General features: G+C 41.9%; 1 protein-coding gene and 1 pseudogene across 1 annotated transcript in view; one reads left to right on the plus strand and one right to left on the minus strand.

Moving 5' to 3' along the window:
* The window catches only part of CORIN (corin, serine peptidase), a 222,061-nt gene that overhangs the window by 144,570 nt on the left and 60,512 nt on the right, over positions 1-16,979 (plus strand). The window contains exons 10-12 of the mRNA XM_065877801.1: positions 7,018-7,249; positions 10,388-10,533; positions 11,319-11,426. Coding sequence (XP_065733873.1) covers positions 7,018-7,249; positions 10,388-10,533; positions 11,319-11,426 — 486 coding nt within the window. The remainder of the gene's footprint in view (positions 1-7,017; positions 7,250-10,387; positions 10,534-11,318; positions 11,427-16,979) is intronic.
* On the minus strand, positions 13,832-14,209 carry LOC136123642 (large ribosomal subunit protein eL31-like; annotated as a pseudogene).

Here is a 16,979-nt window from a genome sequence, read left to right on the forward strand (position 1 = left end):
TTAGGCAGGGAGTAACCAAGTATATGTTATCCTATTTTCTCTATACTTGAAATATTTCAAGATTAAAAATAAGTTATCACCTGTCCAAAAAAAAAGGAACTTGTAGGAAGGGCACTAGATAACTCAGCTGGTATGTATGTTGACTTAAAAAAAATGCACAACGTGAGAGTTGCGAGTTAAGTTTTATTGGGCAAAATGAGGACTGCAGGCCGGGAGACAGCATTTCAGATAACTCTGAAAAAACAGGTAGTCAGGAATGTCAAAAGATTATTATTAATCAAAGAATACCAGATATCTCAAGTTGAGGAATTCAGCGCTCTTCTATGTAGGGAAGATGCAAGAGTCTTGACTCCCTGAAATAATTCCTTTGATATGCACCTCAGCTCTCCCGGCCAGTATCCAGTGTTTTCACATCCCGAGTTTCCTCAGGGCTCACCGCAGGGAGTGGCTGCAGTCTGATGGCTGCTAGATGGCAGGTATTCTTTTCAGCCCTGAGTTTCCTCAGGGCTCATCAGCTCACGTTGGAGGGCTACAATCATTGGTGACTGTGACATCCTTCGTTTATTGATATGGCAGGAAATATTCCATTTATCATGTATATTCAACCAGTATTTCTAGCGTGTCTGTGATGTCCCAGGCACTGGGATGGGCACTGGGCACTTTGATGGCAATGAAGGGAAACGTGATTCCAGCCTTCCTGGAGCTAACTTTTCAACAGCGGGATCATATGGCCACCTTCCCATTCATATATACAACTTTGGTTTTCTTCTTTTTTTCTTTGCGGTACGCGGGCCTCTCACTGTTGTGGCCTCTCCCGTTGTGGAGCACAGGCTCCGGACGCGCAGGCTCAGCGGCCATGGCTCACGGGCCCAGCCGCTCCGCGGCATGTGGGATCTTCCCGGACCGGGGCACGAACCCGTGTCCCCTGCATCGGCAGGCGGACTCTCAACCACTGCGCCACCAGGGAAGCCCTGGTTTTCTTTTTCTGTTCTTCAAATACACTCAAACCATTTCCCTAGCGTCTCACCATCTCATCAGCTTCCTCTTTCATCACAGATGTTCTTGCCGTGTTCCCTCCATATATATTCAGCAAACATTGGAACACCCCCTCTTCCGAGTATCAGGCATTGGGCTTGTCCTTGGTCTCCATTCCTTCCATGTTATTAAAAATAAGTGTTGGAGAAAAAAGTACACGAGTGAACATTTAGAACTAAAGGTTGATGGAGTACTGTGGGAAACTTGGGGGGGTCCCTGAAGCATGACAGTCATACCTGGCTTCATACAGCCATGGCGATCATGGGCGCGAGGAGAGACCCATGCCCAGGAGCTGCTGTCTCTGCTAGGCACCTAAGCCGTGTATATGCCTAACTTCCAGCTGAGAGTAAAGACGTTATTCCTTCTCTTTCAAGGAGCTTCAGGATGGTGTGTGTCTACTTGGTTCTCTGTAAATACGGACGAGTATCATCTCCTCTCAGAAAACTCTTCGTGCACTTGAAAATGTGATTAATTGTTTAAAGATCTTTGACACTGTCAGAGACTACTGTTATTTAGATTCTGGAGCACGACTGAGCAGCGCTCTCTTTCTCTGGCTCCCTGCCAGTGGGGGATATGAGTTTGGAGAGCGTGGACATTCTTTCCGGTGGAGTCAGCCTCTCACTGGAGTTGCTGGGAGGCTAGTCCTTAAAGATAATGGTTCTTGCCACCCCATAAAATATTATAATAACGTTCCAATGGTCCCTGAAGATATACTGGGTGGGACCCTGGCATCAGTATTTTTAAAATTCCCCAGGTGACCCCAGTGCGCAGCAAAAGTTGAGAATTATCGCTTCGTGGCCTGACGAGGCTGCTGGGATTAGTGACATCCTGAAATTGGGTGTGAAAAAAAGTCTTCGTGGTTTGCTTTTTTTTTTTTTTTTTTTTTTTTTTTTTTTTTTTTGCGGTACGCGGGCCTCTCACCGTTGTGGCCTCTCCTGTTGCAGAGCACAGGTTCTGGACGCGCAGGCTCAGTGGCCATGGCTCATGGGCCCAGCCGCTCCGCGGCATGTGGGATCTTCCCGGACCGGGGCACGAACCCGTGTCCCCTGCATCGGCAGGAGGACTCTCAACCACTGCGCCACCAGGGAAGCCCTGGTTTTCGTATTTTTCAGTGGATAAGATCCATGGTTTATCTCAGATTAGCAGAAGTGCCTACAATTAAAAAAAGCCTAAAGAACACATCTCAGATGATATTGTGTATGGAGAGGCTTAAAAGTATCACAGTATCACCACATCCACTCCAGCCCAGAATCTTTAACATGTTTGCACCCTGCTGGGAGGCAAAATACGGACATGTCCTTGCCTTGGCAGGTAGGATCAGGAATGTTGTTTCCCATCAGTCTGGTGTGGAGGGACTAATCCATCACCTGTACCTTGTAGAGTGCAATCCAGACATCTGGGGGAACCTGGCGGAGAGAGCAGCTCCTGGGCATGTGTCTCTCCCCACCTCCCTGCGCCCATGATCGCCATGGCTGTATGAAGCCTGGTGTGACTGTCATGCCTCAGGGACCCTCCCAGGTTTCCCATAGTGTTCCATCAACCTTTAGTTCTACATGTTTACTTGTGTACATTTTTCTTCCAACACTTATTTTTAATAACAGAGAAGGAATGGGAACGAGTGACTAGCCCAGTGCCTGACACTCAGAAGAGGGGGTGTTCAAATGTTTGCTGAATTATATGGAGGGAACCTGGCAAGAACACCTGTGATGAAAGAGGAAGCTGATGAGACAGTGAGACGCTAGGGAAACTGTCTGAGTGTATTTGAAGAACAGAAAAGGAAAACCAAAGTCGTATATATGAGTGGGAAGATGGCAGTATGATTCCCCCCCACTGAAAAGTTATATCCAGGAAGAAATGAACAGCTTTGTTCTTCAAATAGTTTCCCAGTGGTCTGTCAATTTCCTGCCCTCTCCTTGCAGTCTCTAGGTGGAAGGAACAGATAGTATAGGGGTGTAGTCAAAAAGCCATATGCTGTAATGATTAAGGACTTCAGTTCTCAGGATCAAATAGTAGATGAGAGGAACAACCTCTTTCTAAAAGCATTCCCAGCTAGTAAGTGGAAGATAAATGATTGAATTCGAATATTACCATTTGGTAACCAGGTGAATTAACAGCGCAAGGCACTGCGCATGGACATAGAGCTGTAGACGTCACAAAAAGAAATCAGACGGATGTGTCTTCTGATGAAAGAACACCGCAGCACCTAGAGTCTTGCCAAAGGGATGAAGCCTAATGAGGCCCCTGGCTTCAGCTGCCAGTGTTCAGGAGACAAGGAGGATAGGGAAACATGTTTAGCCTCCCCACGAGTGTGCAATCAGCAAAATCCAAACTCTGGCACACTCTACAGGTCAAGTCCCCGGATTCTTCAATACTTAAACATTAAAGAAAAATAAAGAGATGGAGGGGAGGGGGAACATAGATAGTATAAGAGACTTCAATTTGGTTTTCAAAAATGGGTAGCCAAACTGTAGTGTGTAGGATGTGGTGCACACTTATGTAATGAAGCTATGAAGAAGAGAAAGGAAGTGATGACTCTGAAACTCAGCGTTTACTTTGTGGGGGAGGGAGAAGGTCGACATAAGACAGGGGATATGGAAGGGTACGTGGGATGTCTGGCAGAGTTCAGTTGCTTGACCTGGGTAGTAGGTGTAAGGGTGTTCACCTTATAATAGCTCTTCAAATTCTAAAAACTAAGTAATAATAAAGAGAGCTTTAAAGTTTTGACGCAAAGATGAATCTCGGATATATATGCCAAGGGATGTTGGAAATGACATTTTCTCATGTAAACGACCATCAATCTAATACATGATTTCCATTGGCTTCAGGTATTGCATCATGATGAAGATGTCACATCGTTTAGTTAACAGTCCTTTCTTTAGGTTGAATTTATCAAATATTGTTTCAGACTTTGAAAGGTGGGCTATCATTGAGACTCCATCAGGATCTTTTTTTCTACAGATATTTATTAAACCTCATCTGTCCTCAGAATGCCGTGCCAGGCACTGCCTCAAGCTCACACTGAATTATACAGCCCTGCAACAGCTAAACGTCCTCACATGTTTGTGACGTGATCGCCCTCTAGTGGCTAATGTCAGTCAGGCTTGTCAGTGAGTCTACTGCTTAAGATATAAAAGTCTATGGATACCATAAATCATAGAATTTGAGGTTGCCAGATAGTTGAGAGTTTCTCTTAGCACTTTGTGAAGAACGCCTTTATGAAGGAAGCAAAACAACCTCACCGCATTCAGTAAAGATCTCAGAATAATATATGATCATAACTTAATCCTTTCATCTCCCTTGACTCTGAGACACTTAAAGCCTATATCTTATCCTAAATCAAAATCGATACATCCCACATATCAAAAGAGAGAAAAGTTATGCATGTGATATGCCTATTAATCATCTCAAGGAAACAAACTCATAAAAAGTTAAAACTTCATAGGGTAGTTGAGGAAGAAGAGAGAAAGAAAAGACATCTACAGGGAAAAAGAGACTGCATCAAAATATGTGTGAATGATCCCATTTTTGTAAAATTTTAAGTTTATTAAAGAAATTAAGAAAAATATAGAGTGTGAGCTGCCTCTACTGATTTGTAAGATGGTCGTGACAGGTAATCAAGCAACAAAAGCAAGCTGAAGAGGAAACCCATCTTTTGGCATTGAGGGAAGTTAAGAGAGAGGGAGGTGGGGAGATGAGCTTTTCCTATATGTGTCTTTGTATTGTTTTCATTGTTATAAGGAATATGCATTTTTTGTGTATAATCTGAACTCAAAACATTTCAGTGTTTCTCCTCTTTCACAAATCAAAGAAGTGGTAAGCTGAACCAACCCCATAGCTCCTCTGTCTCTTTTTCTTTTCTCCACCCTGTGGGCATCCTCAGGATTATGCCAGCTTTAGAGTGTTACTTCTTCCTCAATAAACTGGGAGTCTTACGTACTTGGTCCGTGAGATTTTTCAGTCTGGCCAGTATCAGGCTCCTTCCTTATCAGCATAATCTCCGCAAAGCCCTCAGACTCTTTACATTACGAAATAGTCCCAGAGCTGTTTTAATATTTCACTGCAGTCCTTATTGCTAATCTGTTTGCCTGCATACCATTTCCTAGTCAAATAATTAAATTTAATTTGAATAATTACTCTTAATAAGGCATGAAATCTCTGGTGGACCTGAGCTGATTCTACCAAGACACTCCCTTGATTTCCTCTCTCCTCTGGGAATGAAGCACATCCACCGCAGACAGGGAGGGGACAGAGAGCCTTTCCACCGCATTCCACCAAACCTGCCCAAACCCCGCTTATCCTGGGAAGGCTTCCCAAGCTGCTCCTATCCACCCTGTCTCTCCGGGCTCTAGCCTTTTGTTCAGTCCCACTAGCCTAGCCTGTTCATGTTACACCGCAGCTACCTGCATGTGTCTTTCTTCCTCTGGAGACTTAGAGTGCTTCAATGCCAGGGACTCTATTTTGCATTATTTTTACATTTTAAAGTGCCTAGGATAGTTTCTGATGCCTCCCCGCTCCTTTCCTTCCTTAATTCTCACACTGTGCTTGGTGAAGACTTTGAGATCAAGAAATAAGTTCTCCAGGGAACTATATTCAATGTCTTGTAATAAACTATACTGGAAAAGAATCTGAAAAACAATTAATTTTATATATATACGTGTGTGTGTTTATGAATCGCTTTGCTGTACACCAGAAACTAACACAACATTGTAAATCAACTCTACTTCAATTAAAAAAAAGAAATGAGGTCTCATTTCACAAAACTCTCAAATCGTATGGGGAAGGCAAGTAAGTAAAGAGTAGAGCAGAGGGTAATGAGTGCATGGCATGCACACCCTGGAGATGCTCTGGAGCTCAGTGGAGACTCCTACTAGGAGTGGAAGGGGAAGAGTGGTTGGCCAGAAAGCCTTCCTGGAAAAGGGGTTTGTGCTGAGTGCTGCGGAACAAGGAGAAATTAGCTTAGAGGGGAGGATGGGGAAGGATGATTCCAATCAGCAGTTGCCCTATGTACCTGGCAGCTAGAACCATGATTGCATCTGAGGGGTGATTACAAGTGTGTGAAGGAAAGAAGGGGATAAAAGCTAACAGGGCCCACAAAGGACGCATGCAATTCTTAAAATGTCTGGTGTCGCCAAGGAAATATTGCTGGCGAGGTAGTCATGGGTGACGAGGCTGGAAAGTTAGGCTGTGATTTGGAGTGTGAAATAGCCTTGGATGCCAAGCTAAAGGGTTAGGGGTTATCTCATTGGCAATGGATAGCTAATGGATCTCAGCCTCCTCTTGCCCTGAAATTGTATAGCCTTATACACTGATCAACAATAAAACGTATAGAAAAAAGTCATCTAATTGCCTATTTAGCCAAATTCATTGATTTTTTAAAATGGCTGTGAAGGTGGCAAGGAATACACTAGTTTAGAAGTAATGGATAAATCAGAAGACAAATTAAAGTGAGTAAAAGGAATCAGATAAGTGGAGCCGAGGGAAAAAATGAGAAAGACTCTAAAACATGCATTCTGGACAGTGTGCTAGCAGCTCCATATACAGAAATGAATCTTGGTTTGTCAAGACACTTCATTGACCACACTATTTACCTTTTGATGGCGATCTCATATACTACTTACATCTAGTCTTAGCTACTTCCAAGAAAGAGTGTACGATAGACTTTTAAAAATAAATTTATTTATTTATCTATTTATTTATTTTGCGGTACGCGGGCCTCTCACTGCTGTGGCCTCTCCCGTTGCGGAGCACAGGCTCCGGACACGCAGGTTCAGTGGCCATGGCTCACGGGCCCAGCCGCTCCGCGGCATGTGGGATCTTCCCGGACCGGGGCACGAACCCGTGTCCCCTGCATCGGCAGGCGGACTCTCAACCACTGCGCCACCAGGGAAGCCCTAGACTTTAATTTTGTAAGTTTTTAAGAAATTGTTTTCCATGTGAAATTTAAAAATATAATGTGTATCTGTATGTGTGTTTTTTTGTTAGGTCAGTGTGAACCAATTACGTTGGAACTCTGCATGAATTTGCCCTACAACCATACAAATTTTCCAAATTACCTCGGCCACAGGACTCAAAAGGAAGCATCCATCAGCTGGGAGTCTTCTCTTTTCCCTGCACTTGTTCAAACCAACTGTTACAAATACCTCATGTTCTTTGCTTGCACCATCTTGGTACCAAAGTGTGACAAGAATACAAGCCAGCGTATCCCTCCTTGCAGGTAATACATTGGGGTCTCCCCCAGGCATCCTCATTTTCCCTCAAGGAGAACCAAGGGAATGAAGACATAGTTTGAGTTTAGACAAAGTACATACTTTGCCAACAAGTCCTGTATTTAACAAATTACCTATTTAAAAAGTAAAGAAGTAGGAATTCTAAAATGAATATCTGAGTAAGGATTCATCAGTAAAATACCAAACCAGAGAGATATGAACTGCCTTTTATAATAATTCATGGACTTTAATCAAATGAAATCACAAGTGTTTCATTTTGTTGGATCAGGAAGCGGTTTTTAAAATGTGAGTCAGCGGTAAGGGTGTGTCTACCTGTTTCTCTGGCAGTGTTGATGTATTTTAAATGCTGCCTTCTGATAGCATCAAAAGTTAGGAGACATTACACAAAGAGTGGGCTGAAGGAGTCATCACACCAAACTCACAGGATGGACGGGGGATGGACGCTGCTGTTTTTTTACCTGGTTAGATGAAATACAGGACGGTATTTCAAGAGTGTGGCTTGAACTTAGGATATGAGTGATGCCCTACGGGTTAAGATTATTACTCTGGTGTCCACCTCCTGATTCAAATCCTGGCTCTTCTGTAGCTGCTTATAGCCCGAGACAGGTTCCTCAGTCTCTCCCAGCCTCAGTTTCTTTACCTGTAAGATCAGGATAGTGGTGGTGGTTGGGTTGGGTTGTTGTGAGATTAGATGAATGTACATAAATGTAAAGTGGTGCCCATTGATTGTAAGCCCAGAATAAACAAAGCTCTGATGTCAGGACAGGAGCGCAACTAACTGCTTTGTGGCAGTTTGGTCCCTCTTCTATGCTGTGTGTTCAGGGTCATAGCCAGAGAATGTGCACCTACAAGGTGGCTGTCACAGAGGTGAGGGCTGCTTTTCTCAGGGCTGTTTTCCATCAAGGGGTGAATACACAGATGTGCCTGCCTAAGTATGAGTGGTAACTATGGAAACCATATGTTGGGATCAGAAGTCAGAGCTTTAAGAAAAAGCAAGAATATCAATACAGTGGACAGATGGGAAAACAGTAAATTATATGCCAAATATCAAATGGATGACAAGGTAGGGCCATCTATAGAGTTGGGACAGGATGCAATAAAATTTAAAAATGATTTGGGGGAACTAAACAAATTATACAAATAGAGTGAAATTTAATGTTGGCTGTGCAAACATAATTCTGAACATTTCTATTAAATGCCTTTTAAAGTATCACTAATAAAACGTCTGCCAGTTTTATGTTAACAAGTTATTTATAAATCTTATTCTACTTTTCCTAAGCAAGGCTGATGATAGTGAATAATTACTTTCAGTAGTACTTAACAAATTCTTGTATTTGACTTTCTTTTCATATGTGTATAAGAATTTCCCTATTGCAGTGTTCTCTGGAACAAATTTATATCCACATATGATTGATAATTTTAGGACTTAGGTTTCATATTAAAATGCCTAAGATAAGACTGATCCTGAAATACTATTCAATAAACATTTTTGAATAAGTGTTTAGAATAAACATTTTGAATAAAGTGTTGAACTTCTAGACACTTGAGTTTTGTTTCTTAGGTTTACACATACACGTACATCTTTCACTTTCAGTGGCTATCAAAGTGAGTTTTACATTCCGATATTTGTAAGAAAAATTTTTGGATTATGACAAGAATAATATACTGATATGCTCATGGGGTAACACATAATTCCTTTTGCCAAGCTTGGTTATTGATCTTAAAATTCAGTTTTTAAGCTATGAGTTGGAAAATATCTAACATTCTTGAGCCCTTAAAATGTGCTGAATACTTCAGTGTAGTTATCATCCTCAAAATAACCTTTTAGGACTACTATCTCTATGGCTGAGCACTGCACAGATTATTATAAGAACAGGTGTGCCAGGGAGTTGTAGTGCCACATATTATATTTCCATTTTATAGGAAAAAAAAAAAGTGGTAGAGTCAGGCACTACCTGACTTCCATCTAAATTAGGTATCGTTTGGTTAATTTAAAATAGCAGCAATTGAGTTATATACATTTTTATATTAATCTGCAACAAAACTATTCAGTCCAACAGAGAGTTATTAAACACCGTTGAGCTTCCCATTTTTGCAAACCTAATATGGGAATGCCATGGCTTTGTCTTTGCCCCAAATTCCTAGGCTAAACCAGCATCAAGTTATGCTCTATCTTAACTTAAATCTAGACAGACTTAAATCTAGACAGAGCCTTTTCTGAAACGTCTCCATTCAATTGCTAACCGTTCCTTACCTGTTGAAATTAACTTAGTGGTTTAAAGTTTGAAACTTTTAAGAAATGAGAATGTATTTAAAGGGAAATAAAAAATTTGCCTAGGAACGAACTTTCATTATGTCTACTTAAAAAAAAAAATCCGTAACTAATTTCTTGGTAATATATTGAGGCAAACTGTTTTTTTCTTTCCCCATAGGAGGTAAAGCCATCTTCTTTGAGACATGCTGATACCTCAATTTTAAAATATTCTGGTACAAATGAGATAATACACATAAAAGCACCTAGTACAACGCTTAGTATGTCTTTTCTTTAACAAAGACCAACAAACTTCATTTTTTACCAACTTGAGCTCAATACAGATGGGTTTGGTGTAAGCTGAAGTAATAATGCCTTAGGTAAACCAGGTTGGCACAGGAAATGGCTCACATCCCAGGGCACCACAGGGGGCTGAGGCTGAGGATGTTGTATAGATTCCATGACCTTTGGTGGCAGACTGTCCAAGTGATTTTGGGGGCTTCCCTGCTTAAAACAAAAAACACTGGAGTGTGTCTGCCTGAAAGACAGAAGAGAAAATGAGAAAGGCAAACTGGAGGAGGGAATCCGTGTTCTGGGAACATCTCTATTTCCATTTCTGCAATGAAGTTTCTTTTGGTGAAAGTATGTTTCTGGAATGTATCCCCCTTGTAGCGATATTACTCAGTTTGGTTTCCCAAATATCTATTGTGTATATGTGCATTCATATATATACATTGGTATGCACACACACTGCATACACACACCACATATACACGCCAGCCCATAGCCATACAGAATTAAAACCCTACATAGAGGCCTAGCATCAGGTGTAGCTGTTTCCGCTTGTAATATTTTGTCTTTCTCGCTCTTTTAGAGCTCTGTGTGAGCATTCCAAAGAACGCTGTGAGTCTGTTCTTGGGATTGTGGGCCTACAATGGCCAGAAGACACAGATTGCAATCAATTTCCAGAGGAAAATTCAGACAGTCAAACCTGTCTAATGCCTGATGACGATGTGGAAGGTTAATTTTTAAATTAATTACAATGGGGTATCTAACATGGATGAATATATCAGCTACTTTGAGAAGTTTCTCTGTTGTTATTGTTTGTATTTAGTTACCAGTAGAAAGGCTGCATAGGTGGTGAATCTATAAACTTGATTACATTGAAGAATTTGATACCCATCTGTTAGACATTGTCTTCATTTAAAAAATAAATTGCAGAGATGACTTTAATACTCTAGGTATTTATTTTAAACACACTTAACTCACAGAGTCCATTATATATGGATGCTGCTTTTATACTAGGGCCCCTGTAGGTAATGGTGAAGATCATGCCTTGGTTCCTTCAAGTGCAAAGCATTCAGGGACCGTGGCAATGTAGGATAATCAAGTAGAGAAATGGGATCAAGGACCTGCCCACTAGGTGGAAAGATTAGGATGGGAAACAATATGACACATTAAAGGTAAGCCAGCTGGGTAGTTAGACGCATTGACTTCATAGGACATTTCAGGCTCCAGCAATTGTTAGGCTGTCCATTCGGAAAGAGAGTTCATTGCTGGAAAGCATAAAGACACAAAACAGCTGATCTGAAGAGGTGATGTCAAGGATGAAGGGGAAAGATGCTGATAGGCAGACAGAAGAAAGCCAAGTAAACTTGGACCGTTTCAGCTTTGTGAAGGACCATCCTTATGTTCAGTGATAACTTCTCCACAACATCCCACATGTAAATGGATAAATTAGCTGATGGTTCTGGGTTTTCTGTCTGCTGTCTGTTGACAGTAATATGGCCCACTGCTTTTAACAGAATGCTCACCTAGTCACTTCAAGTGCACCTCAAGACGGTGTGTTCTGGCTTCCAGAAGATGTGATGGCCAGGCTGACTGTGATGATGATAGTGATGAAGAGAACTGTGGTATGTATGTGAGACAGCACTTTTCTTGAATGTTCACTAATAACTCGTTAGGATAAGGGACTGTGTTAAAATATGTCCATTGTTTACTGACAGTTGTAAGTAGTGACTAGGATCGAATGCTAAGGCATTTACCTCTTAAATTATCAAATGGCAAAACATGCATTATAAGTGTTTTTCCTGTTAATTCCATTGATTTCCCCTAAATTACACGTCTGCTTATAACCTTGATGACATATGTGCAAACTCTTAGTAAAAGAGGAAGCTCTTCACAAATGTAAGAGATTATTTTTATTGAGAGATTCTAAAGCAGTTGTCATCTGTTTTAAGGTCAGAATAATAGTGTCCTTGCCTATGATTCCCATATTCTTAAATAGGCATCTAGACACACAAAGACAGAGTGCAGGCTCTAACATTCAAATTTAATTGGGATTTATCTTCATGCCCTCTCTGATTTTTGTCTCTGTCAGCAAAGGATAAAACTCTTCCTGACATTTCTGCCTTTGAACTCCAAAATCACCAATGGAAAGGCCAGAAATGCCAGTGGCAATTTAAGTGGAGCTAATTCCCATTTTATTTCCCTGCAAACCTTTGTACTTGTAACCTCAAAGTGTGTCAGGGAATAGAAAACAGACAGTGCTCTTTACTGAGCAATATTTTAGAGTAAAGCAAAATGATTGAAGGGCTACCCCAGAGAATAGTTTGGTTATGATTATTTAGCTTGTTCTGCTTAAAAAACCTGACACTTTTTGCCACTGAAAGCACATGAGGCAATGCATCTTTTGAAATCATTTTATTCTTTTGGCCTTTGAGGGATGAAATATTGCCTTGCTTCCCAAAATGAGTTTTCCATAGTAGACATTGCCCTTCTGGTCCAGACAAAATGTCACAAGCAATCAACTGAAATCCTATCAGCTACTATAAATATGGATAAGTGCATCTTCTAGAAAATTAGAACTGTCAGAATGATGGTAATTTTGTTAGGGAGGAACATACAGTGTTTTGAGAAGCTACTGTTGTTTGCTTTGTTTGTGGTCTGTATGTAAAGAAATAAATCAAAACTCATTGAATATCCCTTATATAAATGATTTATTAAGAATCTATTGGGGGCTTCCCTGGTGGCGCAGTGGTTGAGAGTCCGCCTGCCGATGCAGGGGACGCGGGTTCGTGCCCCGGTCCGGGAGGATCCCACATGCCGCGGAGCGGCTGGGCCCGTGAGCCATGGCCGCTGAGCCTGCGCATCCGGAGCCTGTGCTCCGCAACGGGAGAGGCCACAGCGGTGAGAGGCGCGCATACCTCAAAAAAAAAAAATCTATTGGATTTTTTTCACTACACTATGGCTTTGATGGGTTATGGTATTCTGAGATGCAAGTTAAAATAGATTATCTTAGATTGTCCAAAGAGGTTACATGATACTTCCTTGGGTGGCTAGACCGAAATTTGCAGTAGGGGACTAAATATTTGAGAAATGTAAAAATTTAGTCTCAAAAAGAGTCTTATGAAGATTAAATGGTCTGAGTTCTAGAGTATATTCTGTAAAAAAGAAATTTAAAGCACTATAGGGTACAAGTGATCCTAAAATGTCAGGTTTCTAGTTAAGTAATGAGTTTTTGTCAGTACTTTAATCTCACAATTAACGGCTCATGAGAACTATCGAATAAATTGTCTAATCTCTATAAAACACTCAAAAGACTGACGATGTTATTGAGAGTTCTGGTTAAGGAAAGTTAAAAGTCAGTAATAAATGAATGCATTTGGAGCATTAATTGCCCCAACAGTATTAATCTATGAGAGAATTCTCATTAAGTTTTCCAAAGCAACTGGGCCGCATGCACGCGTTTGAATGGGCACGTCCCATGCTCTGGGAGAACACAGCAGTTAAAATCAAATGAAGAAGTCCCGCAGTAGAGGAAGGCCCAATGGAGGACTACTGGGAAATCCTCGGATTCCCATTTTGCCTACTTGCGCAGTTTGTCCCTCTGTTTCCATGGGCGTGGATAGGCATACCATCTGGTAATACAAACACCAGCTCCAGCAAAGCTGGGTTTCACTCCAAGCTTCCTGTCTTTCTGATTTATTCCGTCCATTGTGGAGTGGAATGCACTTAAATGCTTGGGCTTTCCTGAATACTATGACTATTAACTATTCACTTTCACACATCTGCAGCTTCTCCAAAATTTTAACAACATTATTGGGTTTTCCCTTCAAAACAGTACTTCTTTAATTTAATTATAAAATAATTGATGTGTTGGAAATTTACGCTGTTTCTCTGACACTTCTGCAGCAGGAAAACACGGAGGTCAAAGCACACCATTTGTAAATACACTTTTAAAATACATGCGTTAAACATTTGGCAGTAAGTAGTGTTGGTTTTTGGCAGTTCTATAACCTTGTTGGACAATCAACAGTTAGTTCTTATCCACATTAACTGTCTGCAGAGTTTTGAAAGTGGCGAGAGGTGGATAGGTAACCAACGTACAGAGCTTGTTTGGTGAATCTTCATCTTCATTATGTTTTCTGGGCAACTGCACATGGATATGGTATGGGACGTTCCTTATTCCGTTGGCCCAGACAGATTTGTTGAGCCTGGTGTCAATGCATACATCTGGAAATCTCATCTCCTTCATGGCAAATATCTGGATTTCTTTGAGTGCCCTAGGGGTGCGCTTCTTGAAAGCCACTGCATGGATTCACTTGTGAACGTCGACAGTGTTTTCTCTGGTCACCACCTCATTGATGGTGGACCAGCCCTTCTTCTTCTCGCTTCCCTTCTTTGTGGGAGCCATCCAGCTGGGCTGGGAGTAATGTTGTTCTGAAGTGTCTCCTGCTCTTGTGGTAAATTTTTGTTGTTGAAGTTGTACTGATTGTATAATTGTTAGTGTAAACAACAGTCGGAAGTATTGTCATTATTAGAAATGTTTTCAGCAAGTGTTTGGAAGAATTATGTAAATATGAACATATCATTCCAGAATTGCTTCATGGGAGAGAAGTCTAAAAGATAGGAGTGATTTACAGAGTCAGTACTGCGTCAGTACAGAAGCACTTCCTTGTCTTAAAGTGATAGTTTGTCATTAATTGAACATCTACTATGTAGATGAAGCTGGCTGTAGATCTAGCAACTGGATGAAAGAAGCTTATTTTCAATCTGACATTTACCAAGCATTGATATCTAATCAATGGAGAAAAAGGTGCAGATCTGGGCAGAGAAATGAACAAGAAGGGCATAAAGGAAAGGCGAGCTAAAGAAAATAACAATGAGATTATATTTCTGAGCTTTGCCTTCATGCTATAGATCTGAGTTTGTGAGATTGAAGTTAGCTTTTGCTAGGCCTATGTCCACAATTGGATGAGCTATACCAGCAGGAACAAGGTGGTACCTGAGCTATGATGGGAGCAGCGAGTCTTCTCAATGGGTCAGTTAAATGAGAATATAGCTCAGTTTTTTTATATCTGCTGGAGAAATAAAATGCTTCATTACATGAATATAACATCACAATTACTAATTGATCACTCTTCTACATAAAAGGGTATACAACATACAGAGAAAGGTAGACAATACAAATGCGAGTGTCCTTAAGGACCTTTCTGTTTATCTTCAAATAATTAAAAACCATTTCATCATCTACCTTCGATCTCCTCTGGGGTGATAGATAAAATGCAGTAAAATCTTTCTTTATAACCTGAACCTCTTCTTGGAGTCAGAACCCCTTTAGGCTGTGTTTAAAGCCTCTGGCTCTGATATTTATAGGTTTTACAGCTTGATTTTATAAGTTTTCCAAAAGACTTTTTTTCCCTAACTGTTTGGACTCCTTAATAGTATTTGTGTATTTCTCACAGAGAAGGACTTTACTGTGTTTTTCTTTTAAATACTCCAGAGAGCCAGTCTCTTTGTCCCTTTGCTTGTGGAAGAGACCGATTTCCTGCTCTGTGACTAGAAGTCAGAGTGAGGGTCATTGTGTTCATCTCATGTCGCATACCCACAAATGTACTTTCAGAAGGAGTCTTAGGATTGACCTCTGATCACATTTAATCCTTCATGCTAAGGAAGAGACATTCTCCTTCTCTTTAGATATTTTGCTACTTGGCTAACTCTTTGCTATCTGATTTGGTGTCTTGGGCAGGCAGCCTGGAATGGTAGAGTGCTCTCTGTAGACCTAGACTTGGATTTAAATCCAGACTCAGCACTTAGAGGCTGTGTGACTTTTGGCCAGTCACTTAACTTCTCTGGGCCTCAGTTTTCTCACCTGTAACATTTAGAGAAGCACGCTTTATCCCGCACAGTTTGGAATGCTTATAACATGCCTTACTCAGTTCTCAGAGGGCAATAACCAAGAGCCCACCTGCCACAGTGCTAGGAAATCCAGGAGGCAAGTCCCCTTACAGGTCACCTCAGGGATCTCCCTTGAGGGAAGGAGTCCTGTCTAGCTTGGTATTATCTCTGACAGACCAAGGTCTTATTTATGGCAGAGGAGGGCAGACTGGCATGTCAGTCCAAAGCACAGGCTGGGCAGAGTCCCTGATTTATATAGTGAATGTGGGCATCTGGGTGGAGCCTCGTCCTTGAGGTAGTGCTTGTTTTGGTGGTGGATGTCCCCATCTCCAGGATTACGGTCCCTGAGGGTGGCTCCCACCCTGCAATTTAAAGCCCTTTCAAAATCTTCATCCTGCCTCTTCACAGGGTACTGAGACAGCACGTCTTGAAGAGGATGACATGAAGATGGTGCCCCAAAAAGGGGTGTGACTAAGGAATTGGGAGGTCCACTGGGGCTTTCTGGTCAAAGATGGGAGCTCTGTGACTTGTGCTGTCATTGCTGCCCCTGACGGTTAGGCCCAGAGTTCGGGGAGGGAGACAGCTCCTTTGTTCGGGCTGCTACCACAGATGCTGCGGCTGTTCTTTGAGATCTGGGCTCCATGGCCCAGGGTCACGGGCTCTGGAGGGGCCGTCACACCTGCCAGGCCTGAACCTCACTACTCAGCTCCCTTGATTTGCTCTGAGGTCACATCCACAGCCACTGGGGCAGCTGCTGGCCGAAGACGAGCAGCTCTACCCTGACAACACTTTATTTGATGTAGCTCAAGTTAGCAGCCCTGATGAGTGGACCCACTTACTCTGTACTGGCATCACTGAAAGCTTCTTAGAGTTCAAGAGGCATCTGCTTTAAGGTGCTTTGCCTTCTTCACCTATAATGACAACTGTTTTGATAGAGAAAAAAGGTGCCCCAGTTCAGGTGGGATCTGCCTCTGACAGGGAAGCCCGCTTCGCAGAGATTTTGTGAAACTGAGAGAGAAAGTGAAGAACCCAGCAGAACGTTTAGCACACTTAGGGTTGACGAACCATTATGCTTTGCCCAGTACTGAGGGGGGTTTCTTGGAAGCAGGGATGTTTAGTGCTCAAACAGGCAAACTGGGATGAGTTGGTCACTTTAGCAATACACGGTGGCCTCTGTGAGTGGGCGTAGCCATTATGTCTGTACGGGGGGAGGTGGCGGTTATTCTGACATCAACAATTATTTGGTTTCATGACCTACAGCTGCATTAAATATCTCATCCTATCCA

Source organism: Phocoena phocoena, chromosome 5 (genome assembly GCF_963924675.1).
Source record: "Phocoena phocoena chromosome 5, mPhoPho1.1, whole genome shotgun sequence".
Lineage (NCBI taxonomy): Eukaryota > Metazoa > Chordata > Mammalia > Artiodactyla > Phocoenidae > Phocoena > Phocoena phocoena.